At 40.2% G+C, this 26,768-nt stretch overlaps 1 protein-coding gene and 1 pseudogene across 1 annotated transcript in view; one reads left to right on the forward strand and one right to left on the reverse strand.

The window, feature by feature from the left end:
* Positions 1-2,444: 2,444 nt before the first annotated feature.
* The window catches only part of PPP1R3F (protein phosphatase 1 regulatory subunit 3F), a 64,547-nt gene continuing 40,223 nt past the window's right edge, over positions 2,445-26,768 (reverse strand). Inside the window, exons 6-9 of the mRNA XM_056128588.1 lie at positions 6,974-7,053; positions 6,420-6,495; positions 5,231-5,350; positions 2,445-2,610 (exon numbers count right to left, since the gene is read on the reverse strand). Coding sequence (XP_055984563.1) covers positions 2,576-2,610; positions 5,231-5,350; positions 6,420-6,495; positions 6,974-7,053 — 311 coding nt within the window. The 3' untranslated portion in view covers positions 2,445-2,575. The remainder of the gene's footprint in view (positions 2,611-5,230; positions 5,351-6,419; positions 6,496-6,973; positions 7,054-26,768) is intronic.
* LOC130036785 (uncharacterized) lies at positions 25,595-25,687 on the forward strand (annotated as a pseudogene).

Genomic DNA, 26,768 nt, shown 5'->3' on the forward strand with positions numbered 1-26,768 from the left:
CACCGAACACAGGGGCAAGAGAGAGCCGGGATTCTTTATTTAATATTGAATACACATACCCTTATCTTGCCCGCACGGCAAAGACTGGCAAGCTACCCATGACGTATTCTATATGCCAAACACAGTAGTAACAAGTGTCACAATGGAGACATTACTGGGCCCGCTCTAGCAAATCGATGAACAATGGGAGGACAGTGACAGTGACTGTGACCCTTATCTCCAAAGACATGAGGACACTGCAAGAAATCTGAATGAACAGGTTTTGCCATCCCCGCTGGTTTACCACACATAGTGTATACTCTTTTCTGTTTTAATCACATTTTCCCACAACTTCCACTCTCTGTGCATTCTCAGTTTTAATCACAGCTTTGGATCACATAAAACTTTGATTTTTGCCATCTTTACGCTATTCTCTTGTTAATGTTTTTTTTCAAGGTCCCCAGGCAAGAACTTATGGAAGATATCTTTCATCTTCTCACCAGGATTAAATCAGCACTTTGTTTATTGGGGGAAATACATTTTGTTAACAAGACATCGTGGAAAATCTCTTGTGGCAACCTTTTATTCTCTAAGAGAGATGTGCAGGAAAGGACTCGTACAGCAGATCTGAGTTACTCAAATCCTGCACATTGCAAAATTTATAATTTAGACTGGCTCCTAAGAGGTCGTCTCTGAGCCCTTACAATAGTTTGTTTCAATTTCCTTTGTTCTGGAGGTGCTGGTTGAGGAACATTCACACAGTGTAGCTTGACTGATGGCAGAAAGCGAGGCTGGACTGCCTGACCCTCTCAGGTGAAACCATAGCATGCCCAGCAGCCAGCATTCCTGCTCTGGGTCCCTTCTCCCTTGTTCTGAGAACTGGCAGGGGGCTGCTCATGCAGCTATGTTTTATCACCTGCCCTACTCCCCACATAGGCTCCCCTCTGGTGGCAGGTAGATGCTCATGCATCACAGTGGCACTGAGAGCAGGCTGCCAGAGAGGGTTACCCAAACTACTTGTCAATTCAAATTGCATTGTTCCTATTCATCTTGTTCTGTTTGTTTTGGAGATGCTGGCTCAGTGATAGAACAACTCTACTGGCTCAGGAGTTGCTCTTGGGTCTGTGTTTAGGAATCACTCCTGGAGGCTTGGGGGACCTTATGGGAGACCAGGGATTGATTCTGGGTCAACCACGTGCAAGATAAACACCTTACCCACTCTACAATCACTCTGAGCCCTATAATTTCTACTTAAAATGTCATATTACAACTGAAGTCATCATATAAATATTTGTGTAGTCAACTTTTTCAGTGCTTTTGATCTGAAGAATGATCAAGGGCTCTGAACTTATAACTTGAAGATGGCTCAAAGGCTTGAGCTTCTCTGCATTCAGGAGCCTCAGCTGTAATCCCATTAAGCATAGGGAGCAAGCTCTGAAATCCATCTTTCCCCAGCACACACACATACACAAACCCTCCCTCCAAATCTGTTTCACATGCGAATTAAGGACCCAACTTCTTTGTGAGATTTGAACATCACACACACACATGTATGGATCTTGCATAAAGTGGGTAATAGTCTATACTCTGTGTGGTTTTCTACGATTACAATAAAAGATTTCAATAAAAGGAGGTATTGTCTCTATTAGTTTCTTGCACAGGGGAGCACACCTGATGGTGCTCAGGGGACCACGAGTACAGGAATTTAGGGTAGAAAATATTTTTTCAAAAATACTGTATGTTTTTATGTCAAGTTTACTGCATTCAGTGTTGGATGCAGTTCAACCTATTTGCAAGATGAATGTACTCAGAAAACTATGAACAGAAGATAATTTTACTATTTAAAAAAGATTTATAGGGCCTGAAGATATAATATAGTGGGTAGGGTGCTTGCATTGCACACAGCCAACCCAAGTTTGATCCCTGGAACCTCATAAAGTCCCCTATGTGGAGATAGAAATAAGACCTGAGCACCACTGGGTGTGGCTCCACAAAACAAAATAAAAGTAGTTTTTCCAAAATAAATTACAATAAATATGGTAATAATGTCCACTGATATCAGTACTGTTCAACACTGTACTGGAAGGGTTAGCCCAATACCATAAAATGAGAAAAGGAAATAAAAGTGTTTAAAATGACAGAAAGGGGCCCAGGCCAATAGAAGAGCATGAAAAAGATTGTTCTGCACACAACTGACACAGGTTTGATCGCCAGCACCCCATATTGTACCTCAAGCCCCACCAGGACAGAGTCTGAGCACTGAGTCAAAAGTAATCCCTGAGCACTGCTGAATGTGGCCTCCACAAAACAATTAAAATGACAGAAAATTGTTGCTCAAATATATTTAATTGCATACATAAAAACTGAAAAGGATTTAAAGACAAATTTCTAGAATAAAAAGCATATTTAGCTTAGTTGAATGGAGACACACTTTAAAATTATGTCTAACAGCTCAAAAATATAAAATGTTAGCAAAAGGTACTTTTCAACAGTATCCGATACATAGAAGTAATTTTCACAAGGTTTTCAAACACTGCTATTGAATTTTACTACTCAGATTTTTAGCAGCACAGAATAATATGGTTTCAGTCCGTCTTCACTTAGTTCTTGGTCTTTTCAGAGCCATCAAAGCTAAATAGTTGAGAGCATTAGTTAGCAACATTTTTATAATAGAAGCATACAAAGAACTCTACAGTTTTAGATTTATAAAATGAATTAAAACTAGAGTCCTAAGGATGACCTTCACACAGAGTGAATAAGTACTTGTTAAACAGACCACTCTTTCTAAATAAACAGAGACTGTTCAAATTCAAAGCAGATTAAACCCAGCATATCTATTCAGAGGTTGTTTTAAGTACAAAGCGAAAGTCGTGTAAATGAAGAAAATATAATACATTTTATATACATATATATAAATGTTTTGACTTGAACAAAAATTTTTAAAATAAGGTTATTTAAAACACCAATGTCACACCTGAAGTAAAATAAATAAAAATAATTGATGGAAAAACTAAAAAAAACAGTATTGCATTTGTTTGGGCTCTATTGTGGAAAAATACAAAACTTTTTCTACAAGGTATTTTAGTCCTTATTAAGTTGTCTTAAATTTTAAGTGACCAATTTGTCTGTTTTACCCATGTTCCTACTGCAATTGTTAAGAGCCTCTTTATATACTTCAAAGCATTGCAGTTCATATCCAAAAATATGATCACTCTAGTTTTAAGTCAATATCATCAAAGTTAACTTCAAAATTGTACAGGAAAAGCTGCACCCTTTCTTAGTCTGTTTCCCCTCCAAAAGGAAGATGGGGAAGGATGGGAGGATATAAAACTTGAAAAACAAAATATGTTGTTACATATTCAATATCTGTCCATCTTGTTTATATACTTGACTTTTTATTTTCATCAAGACAACATAAACTAGTGAATATTCAATTTACAGCTATTTTCTAATATATAGTTCTCTAAATTATCAATTGGATTGTTTTCCTTTTCTAATAATTCAAACTTATTTTTTAAATGGGGAATGTGCATACTAGGTAATGTTCAGGGACCACATGGTACCAGGGATCAAACCTAAGGCTCCTACATACAAAAAACACAAACCAGCCCTTGGAACTGACCTTCAAATCTTTCATTAACTATAGATCCACTCCCCCTTAAGATTATTTTATTGACTTCATTTTTGTAGTGAATGCTATGCTTATGTAATTATCTGAAGCATATATATATATATATATATATATATATATATATATATTGCCACTCCACTCTTAATCAGTGATATGAAGGAAGAGGTCTCAGAACTCTGTCTCAATTGGTCATTTACATTTAATAAAAAATTACTGGTTGATGATAGCAATGCATCCTAAAACCTTCAGAAGGAAAGGAAAAGGGTTGTGAACCCTTTTTGTGTATTTACTTAGAGTATGTACATTTAGCCATGTCTCACAGGTTCCTGAAAGTAATATGAAAAAACTATCTTCTTCTGTTGTGGGGGAGGTTTGGGGGTAGCCACATCCAGTGGTACAGAGGAATGGATATTCCTGGCTCTGAGCTCAAGAGTAACCCCCAGAGTGTTTGGATAAAGATATTGTATAGGGCCGAGTAGACAGTACAGCATGTAGAGAACTTGCCTTGCATGCAGCTGACCCGGGTCTGATCCCTGGTACCAAATTATGGTCCCCCAAGTCTCTCCAGGAGCAGTCCCTGAGCGCATTACTAGGAGTAAACCCTGAGCACTTCTGAATGTGGCCAAAAGCCAAAAAAAAATCCTAGGAATGAAACCTTAGTTCAAATGTTATCATTTTACTCATCGGGTTTTGATTCTTTATAATAAACAAATCACATGAAGCAGATTATCTTTGTATTTTATACAACTAAACGAGTACTCAAAAATCAGAATCAGTGAACCAGAGAGATTGAGTGCATTGGGCTGAGTACGTGCTTCACACTCTGGAGGCCCAGGTTCAATCCCTGAGCACCAAACCAGAATAGTCCCGGAGAACTGCCAACTGTGGTCCAAAAACAAGCATCAGAATTTAAAACATTTTTAAATATCTTTTTTGAACTTACTATTTTTAAAAGGAAAAATTAGTTTAGAAGTTAAGGAAGTTTCTCCAAAGCCACAGAAATCATGTTAAAAAGAGTTGGTACTAGATCACATTTCAGGAATTAATTTGTTTCTTCACATTCATTAAGGACTAATAGTCAAGAGATCTAAGGCAAGCACATCACTTGCATTGTGCCAATTACTATTCTAAGTCACCTACATGATGTGTTATAAAGAGCCCGGCAAGTTACCGAGAGTATCCTGCCCGCACTGCAAAGCCTGGCAAGCTACTCGTGATGTATTCGATGTATGATGTATGCCAAAAACAGTAACAAGTCTCACAAAGGAGACGTTACTAGTGCCCACTCTAGCAAATCCATGAACAGAGGGAGGACAGTGCTACAGTGCTACAGTATTTTTTTAGTGCTACAGTATTTTTAAAAGCAAATCTCAACAAAGATCTGAAAATTATTACCTGTTGGTCAAAGTTTCCTAAAAGAAAATGCTTTCTAATTTTGTAATTCAATATGGCTTTGACCTTATTTGCAGCTATACTTGATAATCTATAAACTCAGGCATTTGAGGTCTGAACATTACAAATCATCTTCACATATGAACTGGTTCATTTTCTCCTCTATATTATTGAAAATATGTGGTGGGAAATAATGTTTCATTCATATGTTTAATAGTAATATACTACCTTCAGGAATTTTAATGGGCTCTAGATCAGACAGGCTCTTCCCCTTGACTCTAGAACCAGCTCCACACTCAACCCCAATCTTCGCAAAGAAAGATTCCATCGTAGCATCCTTGTCAGAATCTCACAAATAAAAAGGAAGTAAATTTAAGTAAAACAGGAGGCAAGAAAAGGGAAATTAATGTCCTTGGTAATATCAGTCTTAGGCTAGTGTGGTAATGAATGTGATGCATAAAAGTCACTAGTATTACTTCAGGAATCTGTTTCCAGAAACCAGAGTTTCATTACCTTATCCTTTCTCCCAAAATTGCCATCAGATCATCCCTTTGTATTTGTCAGTGATATAAAGTTCTCTAACTAAATCATGCGCTCAAGACCCAAGTGACCTACTAATGTGTATGGTGCCCTGCAACTATAAAAAATAAAGGTTTTAACCTTAACGTAAACTATGATAACTCAATTTTTAAAAGGAGCACTGGGGGTGGGCGGAGTGATAGCACAGCAGGGAGGGTGTTTGCCTTGCACGCTGCCAACTAGGGTTCAATCCCCGGCATCCCATATGGTCCCCCAAACACTTCCAGGAGTGGTTCCTGGGTGCAGAGCCAGGAGCAATCCCTGAGCATCGCTGGTTGTGACCCAAGAAAAAAATAAATAAAAATAAATGTGTGTGTTCCCTTTTAAAAAAAAAGAGCACCAGGACAGGGAGGTTGGAGAGACAGTACAGGAGGTAGTGTGTTTGCTTTGCATCAGGCTGACCCAGGTTCAATCCTCGGCAGCCTGTATTGTCCCCAAGCCCACCAGGAGTGATCCCTAAGTGCAGAGCCAAGAATAAACTTGAGCACTGCCAGGTGTGAAAACAACAACAAAAAGCGTCCTGGGGCAAGAACATCACATAATCACTATATTCAGGTCACCTACAAAACAAGCATTCTCAGGACTGGAGCGACAGCACAGTGGGTAGGGCGTTTGCCCAGCATGCAGCTGACTTGGGTTTGATTCCCAGCATCCCATATGGTCCCCGAGCACCGCCAGGAGTAATTCCTGAGTGCAAAGCCAGGAGTAACCCCTGTGCATTGCCGGTGTGACCCAAAAAGCAAAAAAAGAAAAGAATACAAGCATTCTCAATTGCCAGTTATCTCCCATGTACAGATGATGTTTCTCTTTTGCAGTATTACACATATATGTATCTTACCTTTAATTTTAGATGCAGATGCTTCTCCAGCTTCTTTCTTTACATAAAATTTAGGCTTGATCTCATCTGGAAGCTCCTGTAATCGAGATTGCTATCATTGGGATGCTGGGCCTTAGCAGCATGTGTGTGTATGGTGTATGCATGTAAAAGTTGTTACTAAAACTTTTCAATAGTATAAATATACAAAATCCATAACATGGATCATAAGAAAACATAAGCACATTTCTCTCTTATATTATTTTATATTCCTGATAAAATTATTCTCCCACAGAGAGGCTAATCCAAGAAAAGTGACCCACAAAAAATTTTGGGAAATATTTTACAGCACATAGGAATGTATGTGTGCACTATATTAATAAGCATGAGAAAAAAGTAGAAAGTCATGAGGGATATTTCCCGAGAATATAACTGCATCCAAGTAACAGTATAATGTTAGCCTCCTGAATCAATGCTATTATTCAGCATAGTAGAGTTTTACCAATGTATCTGTACTAACTCAACATTATCACAAAAATTAACTTCTACTTATAAATATCAAATTTTAAAGCACTTACAAGCCTAGGTGGAGGCCTCAGTTTACGTTCCTTATCCTTACTTTTCAATGGTGAGTTGGTCTGTTTGCTCATGTTTTGCACTAAAAACAAAATATACTGTGATTTGGAAAAGACACATTAAAGAATGTATTTGATTACTTCTGTGGCCAAAGGGAGGTGATGTGTACTCTTTTTAAATACTAAGAACAGTTTCAAAGTCAGTTTCAATTGTGTATGCTTTTCAATCACACCAAATTTGCACTTGCAATGGTTAATTATCATAAACAAGCTGTGAAAGAGATCACCTTTTATGGGGAGGAGGGTGCCTCTCCAGTAGTCTTCAGGAGATCCAGCATGCTTGGAAATCCATATGGTGCCAGAGATTGGGGATCAAACTCAGAACATGCACTCTGACCTATTAGGCCATATCCCAGTCCTCTACAAGTTATCACCATAAGGTAGATAATAAAAAAGTCAAAAGCACATTTCTGATGAAGTCTGATTTTAACTAAATACACAATAAAGGAGAAATTTAAGAAAGTACCAACAAGCGGCAATGGTTGAAACACAGCGGAGCACATGCTTTTTTTTTTTATTATTGGGAGAGGGCAGCCTGGAAGCATGCAATGATGAAGATAGAATATGAAGCTCCTGCACATAAAACATGTGCTCCAGTCTTTTGCATCATCTCCTGAGGCCCAGAGAACTTGTTATGCATGTATGAGGTCCTTGACTCAATTCCTGACACTGCAAGTGAGGGAAAACACTAGAATTGACACACACATCCCCCAAGCACCACAGGGAGCAACCCTTAAGCACAGAGCTAGGAGTAGCCTGAGCACCTTGGGGGGTTGCTTCAAAACAAAGCAAAAAAGTGAAAGGAAGAGATTGGAGTAGGATATCACACCAAGTACACCAAGTAAGGCACTTGTCTTGCATGCAGCCAACCTAGGTTCAATCCTGGGCACCACATATGATCCCTGGACCCACTAGGAGTGATCCTTGAGTAAAAGCCAGGAGCATAGCCATGTGTGACCCAAAAACAACAATAAAGAAAGAAAGCACAGAGAAGGAACAAAGGAAAGAAATCAAAAGAGGAAGAAAAAAACAAAAGGAACAAAGGAATGAACAAAGGAAAGACAAAAGAAAAGATGAAGGAAAGCAAAAGAGAGGAAGAGAAAGAAAATAGAATGAAAGTCAAAAGGAAAGAGCAAAGGAAAAAGAGAAAAAAGGAAATGAAGAAATGAATAAATGTAAGAAAACATGAAAGCGCCAAAGTACAAAGGAAGGAGAGAGAAAAAACAAATGAACAAAGGTAGGAGTGAAGGGAAAAAAGCAAGATAGAGAAATAAAAAGAACAGAAGAAAGGAAACAAAAGTAAAACAGGAAAAGGGAGAAAGAAAAATTTTAAATGGGACAAAGGAAGGATGAAGGAAGTAATGAAGGGAAGAAAGGAACGAAAGGATGAAAGAGAGAAAGAATAAAAAAGAGAAAAGAATAAAGGAAAAGGTGAAATAAAGTGAGCAAAAGGCACAAAGGAACCAAGGAAAGAGAATGAAAGGAATAACTGAAGCAAAAATAGAAAATAAACTATAAAGGCAAAAAGTGGAGAAAAGGAAGAAATGAAGAAAAAGTCAACGAAAAAGAAATGAAGTAACAAAGAGAAAGAACGAACGAAGAAAAAGGAACAAGAGAGAAAAACAAGAACTGAGTAAAAGAAGAATGAAGGTTAAAAGCAGAAAAGATTAAAGAAAGCAAATAAATGGAAAGGAACAAATGAAAGGATAAAGGAAAAAAGAGGGACAAAGAAAAGAACAAAGAAAAAAGTAAAAGGGAAAGCAAGTAAAAGAAAATAAATGGAGAAAAGTAAACGACAAAGAAAGAAAAGGCAGGCATGAAGAAACAAAGGAACAAAGGAAACAAAGAGAAAGCAATGCAGTAAAAAGAAATGAAGCTAAAAAGCAATGAAGGAAACAATGAGAAAAATGAAGGTGACAAAGAACAAAAGAATGAAGAAAACGTGAAAATTATGGAACAAAAGGGAATGAAAGAATGAAGTGAAAGAACCCAGAACAAAGGCAGTGAATAAGGTAAAAGGAATGAAGAAAATAATCAAAGAAGCACAGTAGTGAAAGGAACAAAGAAAGAAAAAAATAATAAAGGGGAAAGGAATCAGAAACAAATGGGGGAAGTAATGAAGTAAAATGAACGAACAAAATGATGGAATAAAAGAGAAAATAATGAATTAAAGAACAAAGTAGTAAAGAAAAGGAAAACAAGAGGAAAAACAAGATGAATAAGGATGAATGAAGAAAAGAAAGATTGAAAAGGAACAAAGAGGGGGCTGGAGTGATAGCACTGCGTGCTTTGCATGCAGCCCGACCCAGGTTCAATTCCCAGCATCCCATGTGGCCCTCTGAGCACGATCAGGAGTAATTCCTGAGTGCATGAATAGGGAGTAACCCCTGCATATCACTGGGTGTGACCGAAAAAAGCAAAAAAAAAAAAAAAAGAGAGAGAAGAAAAAGGAACAAAGAAAAGCATAAAGAATCTCATGGTGATTCAATTAAAAAATTAAAAACAAAAGCATAAAGAAACTAGAAACGATCAAAGGAGGAAAACAAAAGGATGAAGACAGTGAAAGAAAGCAGCAGACAAAACAAAGAAGTAATGAGGGAAAGGAATGAATGAGAGAAAAGTGGACACAAACAACAAAGACTAAAAAATTGGGGTGAAGGGAAGGAACAGAACAGAAAAGAGGGGCCAGAGAGATAATACAGCGGTTAGGATGCTTGCTTTGCACCCCACCCGGGTTCGATTCCCCATATCACATATGATCCCCGATGTATCACCAGAAGTAATTTCTGAGTGCAGAGCCAGGAGTAGCCCCTGAGCATTACCAGGTATAGCCCAAACCAAAAAGAAAGATCAAAAGAGAAAAAGGAAAGGAAATGGAAAGAGGATAAGAATGAAAGAATAATGTGGGGAGGACAAAAAAAAACAAAGGACAAAGCAAGTGAAAATAAGAAATGAATGAATGAAAGGGGAAGTAAAACAAAATTAAATAAACAAAGAAAAAATAAAATAAAGGAACAAAAGCAAAAGGGGAATGAGAAAAAGATATGAAAGAAGTGTGGAAAGTTGAAGAATGAAGGAAAGCAAGAAAAAGAAAAAAGGAAAGATAGCAAAAGAAACCAAAAGAGAAAGAAAAAGAAAAGGGAAATGGAAAAAGAGATAAATAAAGAAAAATGAATGAAAATGTTTTAAAAAGCAAGAAAAAACAAGTCAGCTTCCTAAAAGCACCAAGACTCAGGGATACGGTTCAGCAAAGAGCACACACCCTAAGAGCAGTAGTTAGGCTCTGGATTAAACAGAGACACCAAAAGAAGACACTACCAGGTGACCAGCAAATATGACTCATGGCTCAATATAGAGCACAAGTCGCACATGCGCACAATCTCTGGTGCCAAAAAGATGGGAAAAACACCACTAGGAGACAGAGGATAAGGCTCAATTCTCAACATAAAGCATCCACACCGCGCAAGCGTGCAGCCCTGACTTCAATGGCTGCTACAGGCAAGAAGCCCTCAATGGTAGTGCACAGGCATAAGGCCCTGGAAAAGAAAAGGAAAAGAAAGGGAAGAATACATCACAAAAAAAGAGGGGAGTGGAGGAGGAAAGAGTTGAAAGGGGGGATTGAGTAATGACAACTCACCAGAAGCTGGAACAATGGCCACAGGTCGCTGCACATGCGCACAATTATTGGCGCCAAAAGAATGGTGTGCATGCGCACAATCATTGGTGCCAAATTATTTTCAAAGGGTGGGAGGATGCACACAGGACACTGCGCATGCGCACAATTATTGGCGCCAAATTGTGAGGAAGTGCGCGCACACGCGCGCACACACACACACACACACACACAGCATGTGTGAGACCCTAGAATGGGATGATAAAAGGGAAGAACAAAACACAAAAGAAAATGAGATAGGAAGTGAGATAAGGGAAGGGAGGGGAAAACACCACAGGAAGGGACTGTGACTACAGAGCTGCTCATGTGCACAATTATTGGCACCAAATTTATTTAAAGGTTGAGAGGAAGGGCACAGGACGCTATGCATGTGCACAATCATTGTGCCAAATTTTTTAAAAGGGTAGAAGAGCACAGGATGCTGCTCATGCACCAATTAGTGGCGTCAATTTTTTTAAAGGGTGAGAGGAAGCGCACAGGATGCTGGGCATGTGCACAATGATTGGCACCATTTTTTAGAGGGTAGGATGAAACGCACAGGACGCTGGGCATGCGCACAATTATTGGCGCCAAAAAACGCTGAGGAAGCGCACAGGACACCACGCATGCGCACAATTATTGGCGCCCCCAAAAATGCTGTGCGCACAGGACGCCATGCATGCGCACAATTATTGGCGCCAAAAATGGCTCTGAGGAAGCACACAGGATGCTGCGCATGTGCAATTATTGGTGCCCAGAAAAACGCTGAGAAAGCACACACATTACATGTGTGAGACCCTTGAATGGGAAGATAAAAGTTAGAACAAAACACAAAAAGAAGGAGTAGAGAAGGGAGGGGAGAGGAGACGATACGAGCTGTGCACGTACACAATTACTGGAGCTAAAAAAAAAAGGCTCCACCGCAGCACCCATGTTGCATGTATGAGGCTGTGTTCAGTCCACAGCATGAAAAAGGGGAAAACACGCTAAGGGATGGCTATATGACTCAACAGAACACATTGCTAAAAGCAGACGTCTTGTGTTCAATAGCCACGCCTCCCACACACATTTAAAAAACACCAGAGGATTAAATTTTAAATTGGTGTAAGGATTTCAAGCACACCAAAATTTAATAAGCTCTTCCCTCCACCCCTAAAGCCTCAATGAAGCAAAGTCTGCATTCCTTTCCATTATAACCTGTATGGCTGCCTTCACACCACAATGGTAGAAATGACTAGTTGAGAAGCACATGGGCCAGTTTCGTCCTGGACTCGAGGAATGCAATGATCCCCATTGCCAGGACCTTTCCTAACTGTCTCCCGCCCTGCCCAGAACACCACTGAGAAGATTGAAGTTTGTCCTCTGTTTAGCTTCAGGAACCCCCAGAAATCAGATACCTATCACTCACTCCATCTTTTTCTAATACTCCCTCCCCGCCACTGCCCAGCATCTTCCCTTGTTGTCCCCTTCAACAAGACAAACAATGCATATAAGACGGCAGACATTATGTTAGAAGTTTAGATCTTTGCCATCCTAAAAACTGGACAAAACCCACTGGCTCCCTTCTCACTCTTACACTTGAAACACCCGAGAGGATGATCTGAAGTCCTACCTTCTGAGTTTCTGTCTGAGAAAAACCTGTGAGACGCACAACCTCACACCTTGGAGTCTGAAACTCAAATGGCGTGAGCCCACTTTGCAACCGCAAGATCAGTCTGGGCATGCGTACTGTGTCTGCACATGCATCTGCACGTGATTAACAAACATAGTTGCATCACTTCCTGCTCGGTACTCCCACCCCCCGACCCCACCCAAGAAGCCGGAGCTTGTGATCTCTTGAAGTTTCCGGACTCTCTATGTCTCCCACACTCTAAATGATGCTCGACTCATGATATTATTTATCGAACCCCTTCTTCCCAAGGTCTGCTGTCCTCTTTTGTCACGGCCAAGCCAAGTTAACCAATATGGCAGCTGGTTATAAAATGGGGTAGAAGCCTGATAAAACAGACTCAAGCCCCAAGAATCTCATAACCTAATATTTGAAATTATGAGGAAACACCACCAATGAAACCCAATGCAGAACTGACATGCTGCAATATGACAGTCTTTAAAGCAACTAATACACAAAAACATTTCAATAAACAATTATGAACACGTTCACATTTTTACAAATGTGAAAATACAGAAATTCCTAGAGAAATATTTAAATAACAAAAAAGAAGCTGTATAATAAAAATATACACCAGCTATAAAGGAACCAGCACTAGAAGCTAGTTTTCCACAGAATTTTTAGACATTTTATTACTACTGAATTCTTAGACACTTTATTACCACTGAGGAACAGTTTGTTCTGTGTACTTTTAGAGAACTGTTTCACAGAAATGGCACCAGCCCTGCTTCAGGGACAAATTTTTCTGTGTGCTTAAATTACTGTAAAATTGCCACAAGTCCTCCTTGTGGGCTGGTGATACATACTGCACGACAGACCAGATGAAACCAGTTTGTCGGCCATCTTGTCACCCTGAAGAACATTTGACTTCGTTTTAATATTAAAAAATCCTCATTGAAGTAGAGGTTTCAGATTTGAGTAAAACATTTAATGACTCCCAAGTGTGATGTCCTCTGACCCCAGTTACTATGAGAGAAACTGCCGTAGAACCACTCCTTAAGGAGGTGAGCTATTTTACCAAGTGCTAACTCACCGTTTCCTTTCTTTGACCATTCTATACAGTTTTTGCTGTTCTAAATTTCTTTTCCAGGGTTGCAAAAATTTGTGTTTGGAGAAAGAACCAAATTCTAAGAGAGTTTATACTGTGAGTCAATTAAAAATAAATAAATTTAAATTTAAAAACATACTTATCTCCCCCCAGAAAAATAATTCTAAGGGAGTCTCCAATAACAATGTTAGCAACTGGACATTGAACTCTAACAAATTTTCTCCAGCAATCCCATCAGCAAAAGCTGCAAGCTTAACTCTCAATTTCCAGAGGTCAGAGCAGTTGACTACAACAGCATGCCAGGGCTTACCTTACATGCAATTTGGTTTAGCCATGGCCATTTAGCAAAGAATAGCCAATAATTTTTCTGACTTCTTTGGGGAAATTTTTGGAAATCATGGCACATGGCACCTTCCAAGACCCTTATCTTTGGGGAAATTTCCCTTTTCTTCCCCTCAATTAAAGGGGTGGGACATTATTTCAATTCGGAAGGAGTTAATGGATTCTCTGAAGTAAAGACTGGATAAACCCATGGCATTCACATTTTAAAATCCTCTTTCCAACCTCTTAGCTTTTTGAGCTCTTTGAAATTTGGACCATTGGATCATTTGCGGACCAAAAAACATGTGACGAGATTTTGAATCCTCTACCTGGCTTCTCAGCAAAACTATTTATTTGAAATAATTTATTGTGTCTGGTAGTATCCACCCCACCCCAGTCACCATTGTAGCTTTGTATTAGAGGTCAAACTTGTTCTGGTATCAGGAAAATAGCTCTGTCAGTGCCCTGGATTGCATTTGGCAATGAAGAGTCCATGCTGGTGCTGGGGATCAAATTGGTAGTCTCACATCCCTGTGGGTTGCCCCACACACACTCGGCCCTGGCAACACGGCCCCATCTTTGGTAATTTAAGAGTGTTTTCCAAAGAGCTCTGTTTGAAAGGTAGTACAGGGAGGGTTTAAGGCTTTTGTCTTGCAATCTCTGGACCCTAATTTCATCAGGCACCACAAATGGTCCCCTGAACTCTGCTGGAACTGAGCTGCCTATCACAGAACCAGGAGAAGTCACTGAATGCCAACAAAATAAAAATAAAAGAGGAAAAAAATTGTTTCTCATATCTGCTTTGGTAGGCTTTTTTCTGAACACATGCCATTCCTTAATGGTCCCACATAAGAGTCTTAGCCAGTAAGACCATCTAAAGTTACAAACCTGTCACACACAAATTTTTTTTACTGCTGTCAAGAATCTGTAACACTAGATCGTAACTGTGGGTACCTAGAAGGCCCTCACCTGAAAAATGTGCCTGCCCCACGGGATATGTGATACTGGAGGAGATGCCACAGCTTATTTGGATAAGAAAGAAACAAAAATGACTAAAATCTTGGGGCTGGAGCAATAGCACAGTGGGTAGGGCATTTGCCTTGCATGCGGCCGACCCGGGGTTCAATTCCCAGCATCCCATATGGTCCCCTGAGCACCGCCAGGGGTAATTCCTGAGCATAGACCCAGGAGTAGCACCTGTGCATCGCCAGGTGTGACCCAAAAAGAAAAAAAAAGACTAAAATCTTGTAAAGGGAAACAAGATTTTTTGGATGTCAGTTTTGTGTGTTTCCTCCATTTGTATTTGCCACCAAACAAAATTATTCTGGCATAATTTGGGGGAAATAAAAACTAGTTTAAAAAATTAAGAAACTGTGAAGGGGTGATGGAGCAGGAAGAGGGAGAATTAAGGGGGACAGGAGACCCTGAGACAATGGTGAAGGGGAGGAGACACTAGTGAAGGCTGTGGTGTTGGGATATTGTATGCATAAAACCCTATCATTATGATATTGCAAATCACAGAGATAAAAAATAAAATTTAAGGGGAAAAAAGAAAAGAAATGAAAATTTAAGCAGGGGAAAATGATTTTAAATTAATAGTTTAATTTGAAACATTCTTGTGTTTGAAACTATAATACTGGGTGTAATGCATTGGTTCTCTGTGTATTGGCCAGGAATTAATCCATGTTGTCTAACAGGAGAAATAACTCACTTAAGTTTTTTACTAAATTTAATAATAGAAATTCCTTGAATTTCTGGGTGATTTGATTGAAGCGTTAGTCATTAAATTTTGGCTTATTTTGGACTGGAGCAATAACACAGCAGGTAGGGCTTGCACGTGGCCAACCCAGGTTCAGTTCCCAGCATCCCATATAGTGCCCCAGAACCACCAGGAGTAATTCCTGAGTGCAGAGCCAGGAGGAAACCCTGTGCATCGCTGGGTGTGACCCAAAAAGTAAAAAAAAAATTGGCTTATTTTTGAGAATGAAAGTTAAGATAAATGGGTAATGTGCCCATATCAGAAAATTATACTATACAGAAACATGCTCTGGACATTTGCAAAAAATTAATTTTTAAGTCTTCTAAAAGATGCCAATATTGTCTTTATATTACATAATATTTGAAACAAGAAAGTCAAGGTTTGAGATTCTTAATTCTGATGTAACACTATAGCACTGTCCTCCCGTTGTTCATCGATTTGCTCGAGCGGGCACCAGTAACGTCTCCATCGTGAGGCTTGTTATTACTCTTTTTGGCATATCGAGTATGCCATAGGGAGCTTGCCAGGCTCTGGATGTAATACTATTTTACATTATTTATTATTTTGAAATTAGAAATTTAAGAGTTTAATTGTTAAAATTTTTACAATCATGAAATTCAAATTAAATAATAGAAATGAAAATAAATTGAATGCATAAAAATATGCTATAGATCTATCTATGTTGCAATAAATTGCATGATTTTTGTTTTTAGAGCTGTATAGTATTCCACTGCATGTCTATCTATACCACAACTTTTTTTTCATTTATTTTTTTTATTTTTTATTTTTTTATTAGTGAAACACCATGAGGTACAGTTATAGACTTATAAATTTTTGTGCTTGGTCACATGAGAAAATGCTCTACATCATTAATCATCAGGGAGATGCAGATCAAAACCACAATGAGATACCATCTCACACCTCAGAGACTGGCCCACATTCAAAAGAACAAAAGCAACCGATGCTGGCGTGGATGTGGCGAGAAAGGGACACTCCTTCACTGTTGGTGGGAATGTCCACTGGTTCAGCCCTTCTGGAAAACAGTATGGACGATTCTCAAAAAATTAGAAACTGAGCTCCCATTTGACCCAGCAATACCACTCCTGGGAATATATCCCAGAGAGGCAAAAATGTATAGTCGAAGTGACATCTGCACTTGTTTGTTCATTGCAGCACTCTTTACAATAGCCAGAAACTGAAAGAAACCTGAATGCCCAAGAACAGATGACTGGTTAAAGAAACTTTGGTACATCTACACAATGGAGTACTATGTAGCTGTCAGAAAGGATGAGGTCATGAAATTTACATACAAGTGGTACAACATGGAAAGTATCATGCTAAGCGAAATGAGTCATAAAGAGAGGGATAGACATAGATAGATTGCATTCATCTGGGGGATATAAAGTAACAAAATATGAGATTAATACCCAAGAATAGATGAGATCAGCACCAGGAGGATTACTCCATAGCTTAGTGGCCAGTCGGGCATTCTAGAGGAAAGGGCAGTTCAGATTGAGAAGGGAGCACCAAATAAAGGGTGTTTGGAGGATCCTCCCAGGAGGGGAGATGCATGTCGAAAGTAGACTATGGACTGAACATGTTTGCCACTCAATGCCTCTTTTGCAGACCACAACACCCAAAAGGAGAGAGAGAACACAGGGGATTGCCCTGCCACAGAGGCGGGGGGAATGGGGGGATGGGGGTGGGGGGGATATTATCCATGGTGGTGGAAAATGGGCACTGGTGGAGGGATGGGTATCTGATCATTGTATAATCGAAACCCAACCACAAAAATTATAAATCTACAACTGTACCTCATGGCTTTTCACTAATAAAAAAAAAAGAAAAACAAAAAAAAATTTTGTGCTTGGGATTCAGTTATACAATGATCAAGTACCCATCCCTCCACCACCACGGGTCCCAGCATCCCTCCCACCCCCCATCCCCCCCATCCCACCCTGTCTCTGTGGTAGGGCATTCCCCCTTGTTCTCTCTCTCTTCTTTTGGGTACTGTGTTCTGCAAGAGAGGCATTGAGTGGCATCATGTTTGGTCTATAGTCTACTTTCAGCATGATTCTCCCACCCTAGGAGGATCCTCACAACACCCTTTATTTGGTACTCTCTTCTCTATCTGAGCTTCTTTTTCCCCTAGCACGTGTGGCTGGCCTCCAAGTCATGGAGAAAAATTCCTGGTACTAATCTCAGCCATTCCTGGGTGTTAGTCTCCCATTTTGTTGCTTTATGTTCCCCAGATGAGTGCAATCTTTCTGTGTCTATCCCGCTCTTTCCGACTCATTTCACTTAACATGATACTTTCCATGTAGTACCACTTGTATGTAAATTTCATAACTTCATCTTTTCTAACAGCTACACAGTACTCCATTGTGTAAATGTACCAAAGTTTCTTTAACCAGTCATCTGTTCTTGGGCACTCAGGTTTTTTCCAGATTCTGGCTATTGTAAAGAGTGCTGCAATGAACAAACAATTGCAGATGTCACTTCGACTATACTTTTTTGCCTCTCTGGGATATATTATGAGGAATACTCTTGCTGGAATACCACAACTTCTTGATCTATTCATCATAGTTCCCTCTGGGTTGTTTTCAATCTTGGCTGAGCTCTGTCATAAACAAAGATATAGATATATCCTTTCAAAATGACGTTTTTCTATTTGGGGGATAGATGCCAAGAAGTGGAATTGCTAGATCATACTGGAGTTCTTTTTCTATCTTTTAGAGACATTTCCATATTTTTTCCATAGAGATTGAACCAGATGACATTCCCACCCCACCAACACTGGATGAGGGTTTCTTTCTTATGACAACTCCATCAACACTGTCTGTTTCCAGACTTGTTGGCATGTGTCATTATCACTGGCATGAGATGGATATCTCATTGTTGTTTTGATTTGCATTTCCTTAATAATGAGCCAAACAGTCAACCTTCAAATTAAATTCAGAAAACTAAGGTGTTTAATTTCTTTCCTATAAATTGCATTATCTAAGCTAAGGAGATGATCAATGGGCTGGAGGACATTGCCAATGTGTGCAGAGCCTGGATTTGATCCCCAACATTGTGTGGTCTTGTAAACAGAGCTGTGTGTAGCCTTGGTAGTCTCCATCACTGCTGGGGAAGTCCCCCAAAACTATATATTTTTTTAAAGTTTAAGTATACAACTTTGAAAAGTATATCACACTTTAAATATATGGACTTGGGGCTGGAGAGATAGCACAGCGGATAGGGTGTTTGTCTTGCACGCGGCTGACCCGGGTTCGATTCCCAGCATCCCATATGGTCCCCCAAGCATCGCCAGGAGTAATTCCTGAGTGCAGAGCCAGAAGTAACTCCTGAGCATCGCCGGGTATGAACCAAAAAGCAAAAAAAAAAATCTGGACTGCATATATGATTGAATATAGCAAAAGCCTTTATAAAACTTTCAATTTTTTGTGAAATAGTATAAAAACTATTTATCTTGCATTTTCCCCTCCAAGATAATTTTAGGTGTGTTTTTGGTACATACCCAGAGATGCTCGGTGGTATTCCTGGCTCAATGCTTAGAGTCACTCCTGGTGGTGCTCAAGGGACTATGGAATGCCAGCGACTGAAATCAGGCCTCTGGTGGGCAAAGTATGCACACTAGCCCTGTAAGCTATCTCTAATCCATAATTATTTGGAGGAGGACTCCTAAGAGATGCTCATGGACTGATTGTTGAGTGTTAGGACCCAAGGATGCAAAATGCAAAATGTCCTGTGATACAGGGGATCAACCCCATGCTGTTAACCTGTGAGTATCACTGAGTTCCACAGTGTGATTCCCCAAAATTAGTCAAAGTTCAAGAAAAAATTGAGCACTTGTGATAAATTTGATTGGAACACTAAGGGGTAGAATCCCTAGGAAGGAGGAAATTTAAATTAAAATTACGGGGTAGGGGGTTGGAACAATAGTATAGCTAGTAGGGCATCTGCCTTATATTCGCTAACCTGGGTTTGATCCCTGGCACTCCATTTGGCCCCCAAACTCCACCAAGAGTAATCCCTGAGCACAGATCCAGGAATAATCCATGAACACCACTGGGTGTGGCCCCAAACCCAAAATATCACCTAGTAAGAGCCAGAACAATAATAGAGTTGGTAGGCACTTGCCATGCATGCGGCTGACCTTGGTTCTATTCCAAGCACAAGATGAGGTCATCCTAGCACCTCCAGGAGTAATTCCTGAACACAAAGCCAGGAGTAAGTCTTGAGCAATGCTGGATGTGGCAAAAATATTATCTAGTAGTCCAGGGAGATAGTTCAATGGACCAGGTGCTTGCTTTGCATGCAGAAGCCCCAGATTCAATACATGACACCTCATGGTCCCTGAGCACCCACAGGAGTGTCCATAATCATGGCTGGCTATGGATAAAAGTAAGCCTGAATTATAGTCATAATAGAAAACTATTCCCTGAAATCTCTTAAAATTTGAACTTTTTGTCTGTTTCTTGCCATGTTAAGGAATCAGACTCTAATCAGTCTTTGGAAATATAAATACCTGGAAAGAAATTTTAAAAACTATCCTAAGAAAATGATTGAAAAAAATTAAAACATAGTCATTTGGAAAATAAACAGTACTAGAAAATCTCTCTTGACTTTCAGTATTCATTGCTAATTAAAAATTTTAAATTATACATACAAGTGGTACAACATGGAAAGTATCATGCTAAGCGAAATGAGTCATAAAGAGAGGGATAGACATAGAAAGATTGCACTCATCTGGGGGACATAAAGTAACAAAATATGAGATTAATACCCAAGAATAGATGAGATCAGCACCAGGAGGATTACTCCATAGCTTAGTGGCCAGTCGGGCATTCTAGAGGAAAGGGCAGCTCAGATAGAGAAGGGAGCACCAAATAAAGGGTGTTTGGAGGATCCTCCCAGGAGGGGAGATGCATGTCGAAAGTGGACTATGGACTGAACTTATTTGCCACTCAATGCCTCTTTTGCAGACCACAACACCCAAAAGGAGAGAGAGAACACAGGGGATTGCCCTGCCACAGAGGCAGGGGGGTGTGGGGGGATGGGGGTGGGGGGGATATTATCCATGGTGGTGGAAAATGGGCACTGGTGGAGGGATGGGTATCTGATCATTGTATAATCAAACCCAAGCACAAAAAATTGTAAATCTACAACTGTACCTCATGGTGTTTCACTAATAAAAAAAAAGTTAAAAAAATTTTTTTAATTAGTGTTTCTAGACAATTTTCCATCCATGGGCCCCTTCTGAGTTTGTTTCCTTCCCAAGTCCCTCCTCTTATTACTACCAGTTGCCCCACAGTATTATGTCATGACATCCATTTATGTGATTTTTACCTGTGGTTCCCTTGGCATATCCTGGGGGTGCACATGGGGGCCCAGTGGACCCTGGTTGAAAAATATTAGTTTAAAAAATAAAATAACTCAACATCAGATCGGAATCCATAAAGTACATTGAGGAAAAAGTTGGAAAAACTCTTCATGACATTGAAGCTAATAGTATCTTCAAAGATGTCACGCCGCTGGCCAAGCAAGTGAAAACAGAGATAGGCAAATGGGACTATCTTAAACTAAGAAGCTTCTGCACCTCAAAAGAAACAGTGACCAAAATACAAAGACAGCCTACAGAATGGGAAAGGATCTTCGCCAAATACACATCTGACAAGGGGTTGATATCAAGGATATACAAAGTACTGGTCGAACTCCACAAGAAGGAAACATCCAACCCCATCAAAAAATAGGGCGATTAAATGAATAGAAACTTTCTCAAAGAAGAAATCCGAATGGCTAAAAGGCACAGGAGAAAATGCTCCACATCATTAATCATCAGGGAGATGCAGATCAAAACAATGAGATATCATTTCACACCACAGAGACTGGCCCACATCCAAGAACAAAAGCAACCGGTGCTGGCGTGGATGTGGTGAGAAAGTGACCCTCCTTCACTGCTGGTGGGAATGCTAACTGGTTCAGCCCTTTTGGAAAACAGTATGGACGATTCTCAAAAAATTAGAAATTGAGCTCCCATTTGAGCCAGCAATACCACTCCTGGGAATATATCCCAGAGAGGCAAAAAAGGATAGTTGAAGTGACATCTGCACTTGTTTGTTCATTGCAGCACTCTTTACAATAGCTAGAATCTGGAAAAACCTGAGTGCCCAAGAACAGATGACTGGTTAAAGAAACTTTGGTACATCTACACAATGGAGTACTATGTAGCTGTTAGAAAAGATGAGGTCATGAAATTTACATACAAGTGGTACTACATGGAAAGTATCATGTTAGGTGAAATGAGTCAGAAAAAGAGGGATAGACATAGAAAGATTGCATTCATCTGGGGAACATGAAGTAACAAAATAGGAGACTAACACCTAAGAATGGCCGAGATTAATACCAGGAATTTTATTCCATGGCTTGGAGGCCAGCCACACATGCTAGGGGTAAAGGGAGCTCAGATAGAGAATGGAGCACCAAATAAAGGGTGTTGGGAGGATCCTCCCAGGATGGGACAAGCATGCTGAAAGTAGATTATAGACCAAACATGATTGCCACTCAATGCTTCATTTGCAAACCACAATACACAAAAGGAGAGAGAAAGAACAAGAGGGAATGCCCTGCCACAGAGGCGGGGGGGGGGGGGCGGGGGGGGAACGAGGGGGATGGGGAGTGGGAGGGATACTGGGATCCGTGGTGGTGGCAAATGGGCACTGGTGGAGGGATGGGTATTTGATCATTGTATAATTTAAACCCAAGCACAAAAATTTGTAAGTCTACAACTGTACCTCATGATGTCTAATAAAAATTTTTTAAAAAGGGGGGGGGGGGCGGAGCGATAGCACAGCAGATAGGGCGTTTGCTTTGCACACAGCCGACCTGGGTTCGATCCCTGGCATCCCATATGGTCCCCCAAGCACCGCCAGGAGTAATTCCTGAGCGCAGAGCCAGGAGTAACCCTTGAGCATTGCTGGGTGTGACCCAAAAAGCAAATAAAATAAAATAAAATAAATAAAAATAAATAAAAAATAAAAAATAAAATAAAATGTATGAATATGGAAGATAAGTGAGAAAATGGAAGAAGGAAGTTGTCTTATGATAAGGAATAATAAAGGACATGGGTTTTCTTTTTAAATTAAAAAATAGTTTTCTAAAACATAGAACAAAGATGGGCTGGAGCGATAGCACAGCGGGTAGGGTGTTTGCCTTGCACGCAGCCAACATGGCCAACCCGAATTCGATTCCTCCACCCCTCTCGGAGAGCCTGGCAAGCTACCTAGAGTATCTCACCCGCACGGCAAAGCCTGGCAAGCTACCCGTGACGTATTCGATATGCCAAACACAGTAACAGTTGTCACAATGGAGACGTTACTGGCCCCACTCGAGCAAATCAATGAACAACAGGAGGACAGTGATAGTGACAGAACTAATATGAATGAATCTGGTAAGTAGAAAAATGTTCATGTGTATGACCAATGTTTATGAGAAAAGATTCAAGAAAGGAATCATTGGGTCAAGTCAATACTACAGGGGTTAAGGCATTTGGGTTGCATGTGACAATCCCAATTGATCCTTGGAATCACATGGCTCCCCAAACATGACTGGATGTATCCCTAAAGAACCCCTAAGTACTGTCAGATTTGGTCCCTAAGTAATGCTTAGGACACCCGCCCCCCAATAAAATGCTGTTGGAACTGAAGAGATAATACAAGGATTAAGGCTCTTGTCTTCAAAGCCACCACTGCCAGTTCAATCCCTGGCCCCACATGTGGTTTCTACCAGGAGTGATCCCTAAGTATAGAGCCAGAAGTAAGCCCTGAACATTGTCAGGTGTTTCCCCACCCCCAAAAAATGAGAAAGGAACTGTTACAGGTCTCAAGGTTTTTTGACTCTCAGAATTAATAGGAATTTACACAAGGTCAAGGGGAAATTCAGTCTGTGTCTATTGCTAATATGCCAGTACACAAGGGAGATAGGGCAGGGATCTGTCCTGGCTGACTCCCCAAACAAATAATGAAGAAATCTTTAAAGGGGCAGAGGTGAGAACAAATTATATGGTTAAGAGATACAGGAAGGTGGGTATGCAAGTACAATGAACAGAACATAATTCATAGGACCTATGATTCATTAACCTGATAAATCTTCTCCAACCCTGGGGGCTAGAGCAATAATACAGCATGCAGGGCACAACCATTTTAAGCTGGAGGATACAAATTCCACCAAGAGGTTAAAAGGCAGAGGCTGGGGGCTGGGAAGATGGCCTAAAGAGGGGGATCCCCAGAGGTTTCCCTTCTTGGCATCTATGTCCAAAACATAAAACCATTCATTAAAAAGGATACATGAACACCTATGCTCATTGCCACACTTAGTAAAATAGCCAAGATGTGGAAACAACAAAAATGTCCAACTACAGATGAATGGATCAAGAAGTTTAATACTTACACACAATGGAATATGATGCAGCTCTAAGAAAGAACAAAATCATACATTGCAGCAACGTGGACGGAACTAGAGAATATCATGCTCAGTGAATTCAATCAAAAAGAAAGGGACACAAGCATATGATCATCTAATCTTTGATAAGGGGGCAAGAAAAGTGAAGTGGAGCAAGGAAAGCCTCTTTAAAAATTGTGCTGGCAAAACTGGACGGCTACATGCAAAAAAGTGAGCTCAGATCTCTGCCTAACACCATGTACAAAAGTAAGATCAAAATGGATTAAAGACTTAAACATCCATAAGGTACATTGAAGACAAAGTTGGAATAACCCTGCATGACATTGAAGCTAATGGTATCTTCAAAGATGTCACGCCACTGGCCAAGCAAGTGAAAACAAAGATAGACAAATGGGACTATCTTAAACTAAGAAGCTTCTGCACCTCAAAAGAAACAGTGACCAAAATACAAAGACAGTCTACAGAATGGGAATGGATATTCACCGAATACACATCCAACAATGGGTTGATATCAAGGATATACAAACTACTGGTTGAACTCCACTAGAAGAAAACATCCAACCCCATCAAAAAATGGGGTGACAAAATGAACAGAAACTTTCTCAAAGAAGAAATCCGAATGGCTAAAAGGCACAAGAGAAAATGCTCTACATCATTAATCATCAGGGAGATGCAGATCAAAACAACAATGAGACATCATCTCACACACAGAGAGTGGACCACATCCAAAAGAACAAAAGTAACTGGTGTTGGCGTGGATGTGGCGAGAAAGGGACCCTCCTTCACTGCTGGTGGGAATGCCAACTGGTTCAGCCCTTTTGGAAAACAGTATGGACGATTCTCAAAAAATTAGAAATTGAGCTCCCATTTGACCCAGCAATACCACTCCTGGGAATATACCCCGGAGAGGCAAAAAAGTATAGTCGAAATGACATCTGCACTTGTTTGTTCTTTGCAGCACTGTTTACAATAGCTAGAATCTGGGGAGAAAAACTGAGTGCCCGAGAACAGATGACTGGTTAAAGAAACTTTGGTACATCTACACACTATGGAGCTGTTAGAAAGGATGAAGTCATGAAATTTACAAACAAGTGGTACTACATGGAAAGTATCATGCTAAGCGAAATGAGTCAGAAAGAAAGGGACAGACATAGAAAGATTGCATTCATCTGGGGAACATAATGTAACAAAATAGGAAATTAACACCCAAGAATAGCCGAGATAAATACCAGGAGGTTTACTCCATGGCTTAGAGGCCAGCCTCACACTCTAGGGGTAAAGGAAGCTCAGATAGAGAATGGAGCACCAAATAAAGGGCGTTGGGAAGATCTGCCCAGGATGGGAGATGCATGCTGAAAGTAGACTATAGACCAAACATGATTGCCACTCAATGCCTCTTTTGCAAACCACAGCACCCAAAAGGAGAGAGAGAACAAAAGAGAGTGCCCTGCCACAGAGGCAGGGTGGGATGTAGGTATGGGGGGTGGGAGGGATACTGGGACTGGGACTAGTGGTGGTGGAGAATGGGCACTGGTGGAGGGATGGGTACTTGATCATTGTATAACTGAAACCCAAGCACAAAAATTTGTAAGTCTACAACTGTACCTCATGGTGTTTCACTAATAAAAATTTTTTTAAAAAAGAAAGGGACAGTACTCCCTTCAGCAGCACATATACTAAAATTGAAACGATACAGAGATTAGCACAAAGATGACACGCAAAGCTGTGAAGCGTTCCATATTTTTTAATGTAATAAAGTATCGTAAACAACTTTATAAAAATAAAATATTTTTTAAAGAAAGGGACAGACATATAATGATCTCATATGTGGTATACTTAAAGATACAGAGCAAGGCAGCAACAAAGGCAAAAAGCAGGAGAATTGATGAACAGATCTGAGTTTGTGGAGGGTAGAGGTAAAAAGGAGGGAGCTTGGGGGAGGAAGATGGATACACTGGTGATGGATAAAAATTTTAAAATCAGGGTCCAGATACATATATTGGTTAAGGAACTTGCCTTGCATATGGCTGACAGTTCAATGACTGACAGTCCATATGGTCCCTTGAACCCTGCAGGAGCAGTTCCTGAGTGCAGAATCAGAAATAAGCCCTGAGCACCACTGGCTGTGGCAAAAATTAAAACTAGAGGCAAGGGCCAAAGATCAACAGAAACATAATCTACTAGTTGATCAATAATGATGGAGCCAGAGTGATAGTACAACAGGTAATCACACAGGTACAGCATACAGCCAATGCAGGTTCGATTCCTGGTGTTCTATTTGATCCCCAAGCACTACCAGCAGCAATTCCTGAGCACAGAGCCAAAGTAAGCCCCAAGCATTGCAGTGTATACAACAAAGCATTCAGTGTATACATACAGTGGAAAGAGCTGGGTACAGGAGGAACGGACTTCACACACACACACACACACACACACACACACACACACACACACACACACACCCCACGCAGAAGCAACTGAGGTCGCTCCTTGTCCAAAAGAACATCATTGTTCAACCTGTTTGTAGGTTTCTTTTCTATTCGTTTCAACCTGTCCAGTGTGGATTTTTGTTTTTGTTTTGGCTCAGTGTTTGGGGGTCAATTCTGATAATGCTCAGGGGATAATGTGCTGCTGGGGACTGAACCAGGACTCCCACATTTAAAGCATGCACTTTGAGGTTTTTCTCTCGCTCTGCCTAGCAGTATTTATCCAGGGACAATAAGAGGTATTTGATACTGTGCAAATTCTCCCTGTCTTTCGAGTAAGTACTCTGTGCCAGACAGTGATCGAGTCAAATTTTTAAACCTGAGAAAGTTTAACAGGCTG

This window comes from Sorex fumeus, unplaced genomic scaffold, assembly GCF_029834395.1.
Source record: "Sorex fumeus unplaced genomic scaffold, SorFum_2.1 ptg000065l, whole genome shotgun sequence".
NCBI lineage: Eukaryota > Metazoa > Chordata > Mammalia > Eulipotyphla > Soricidae > Sorex > Sorex fumeus.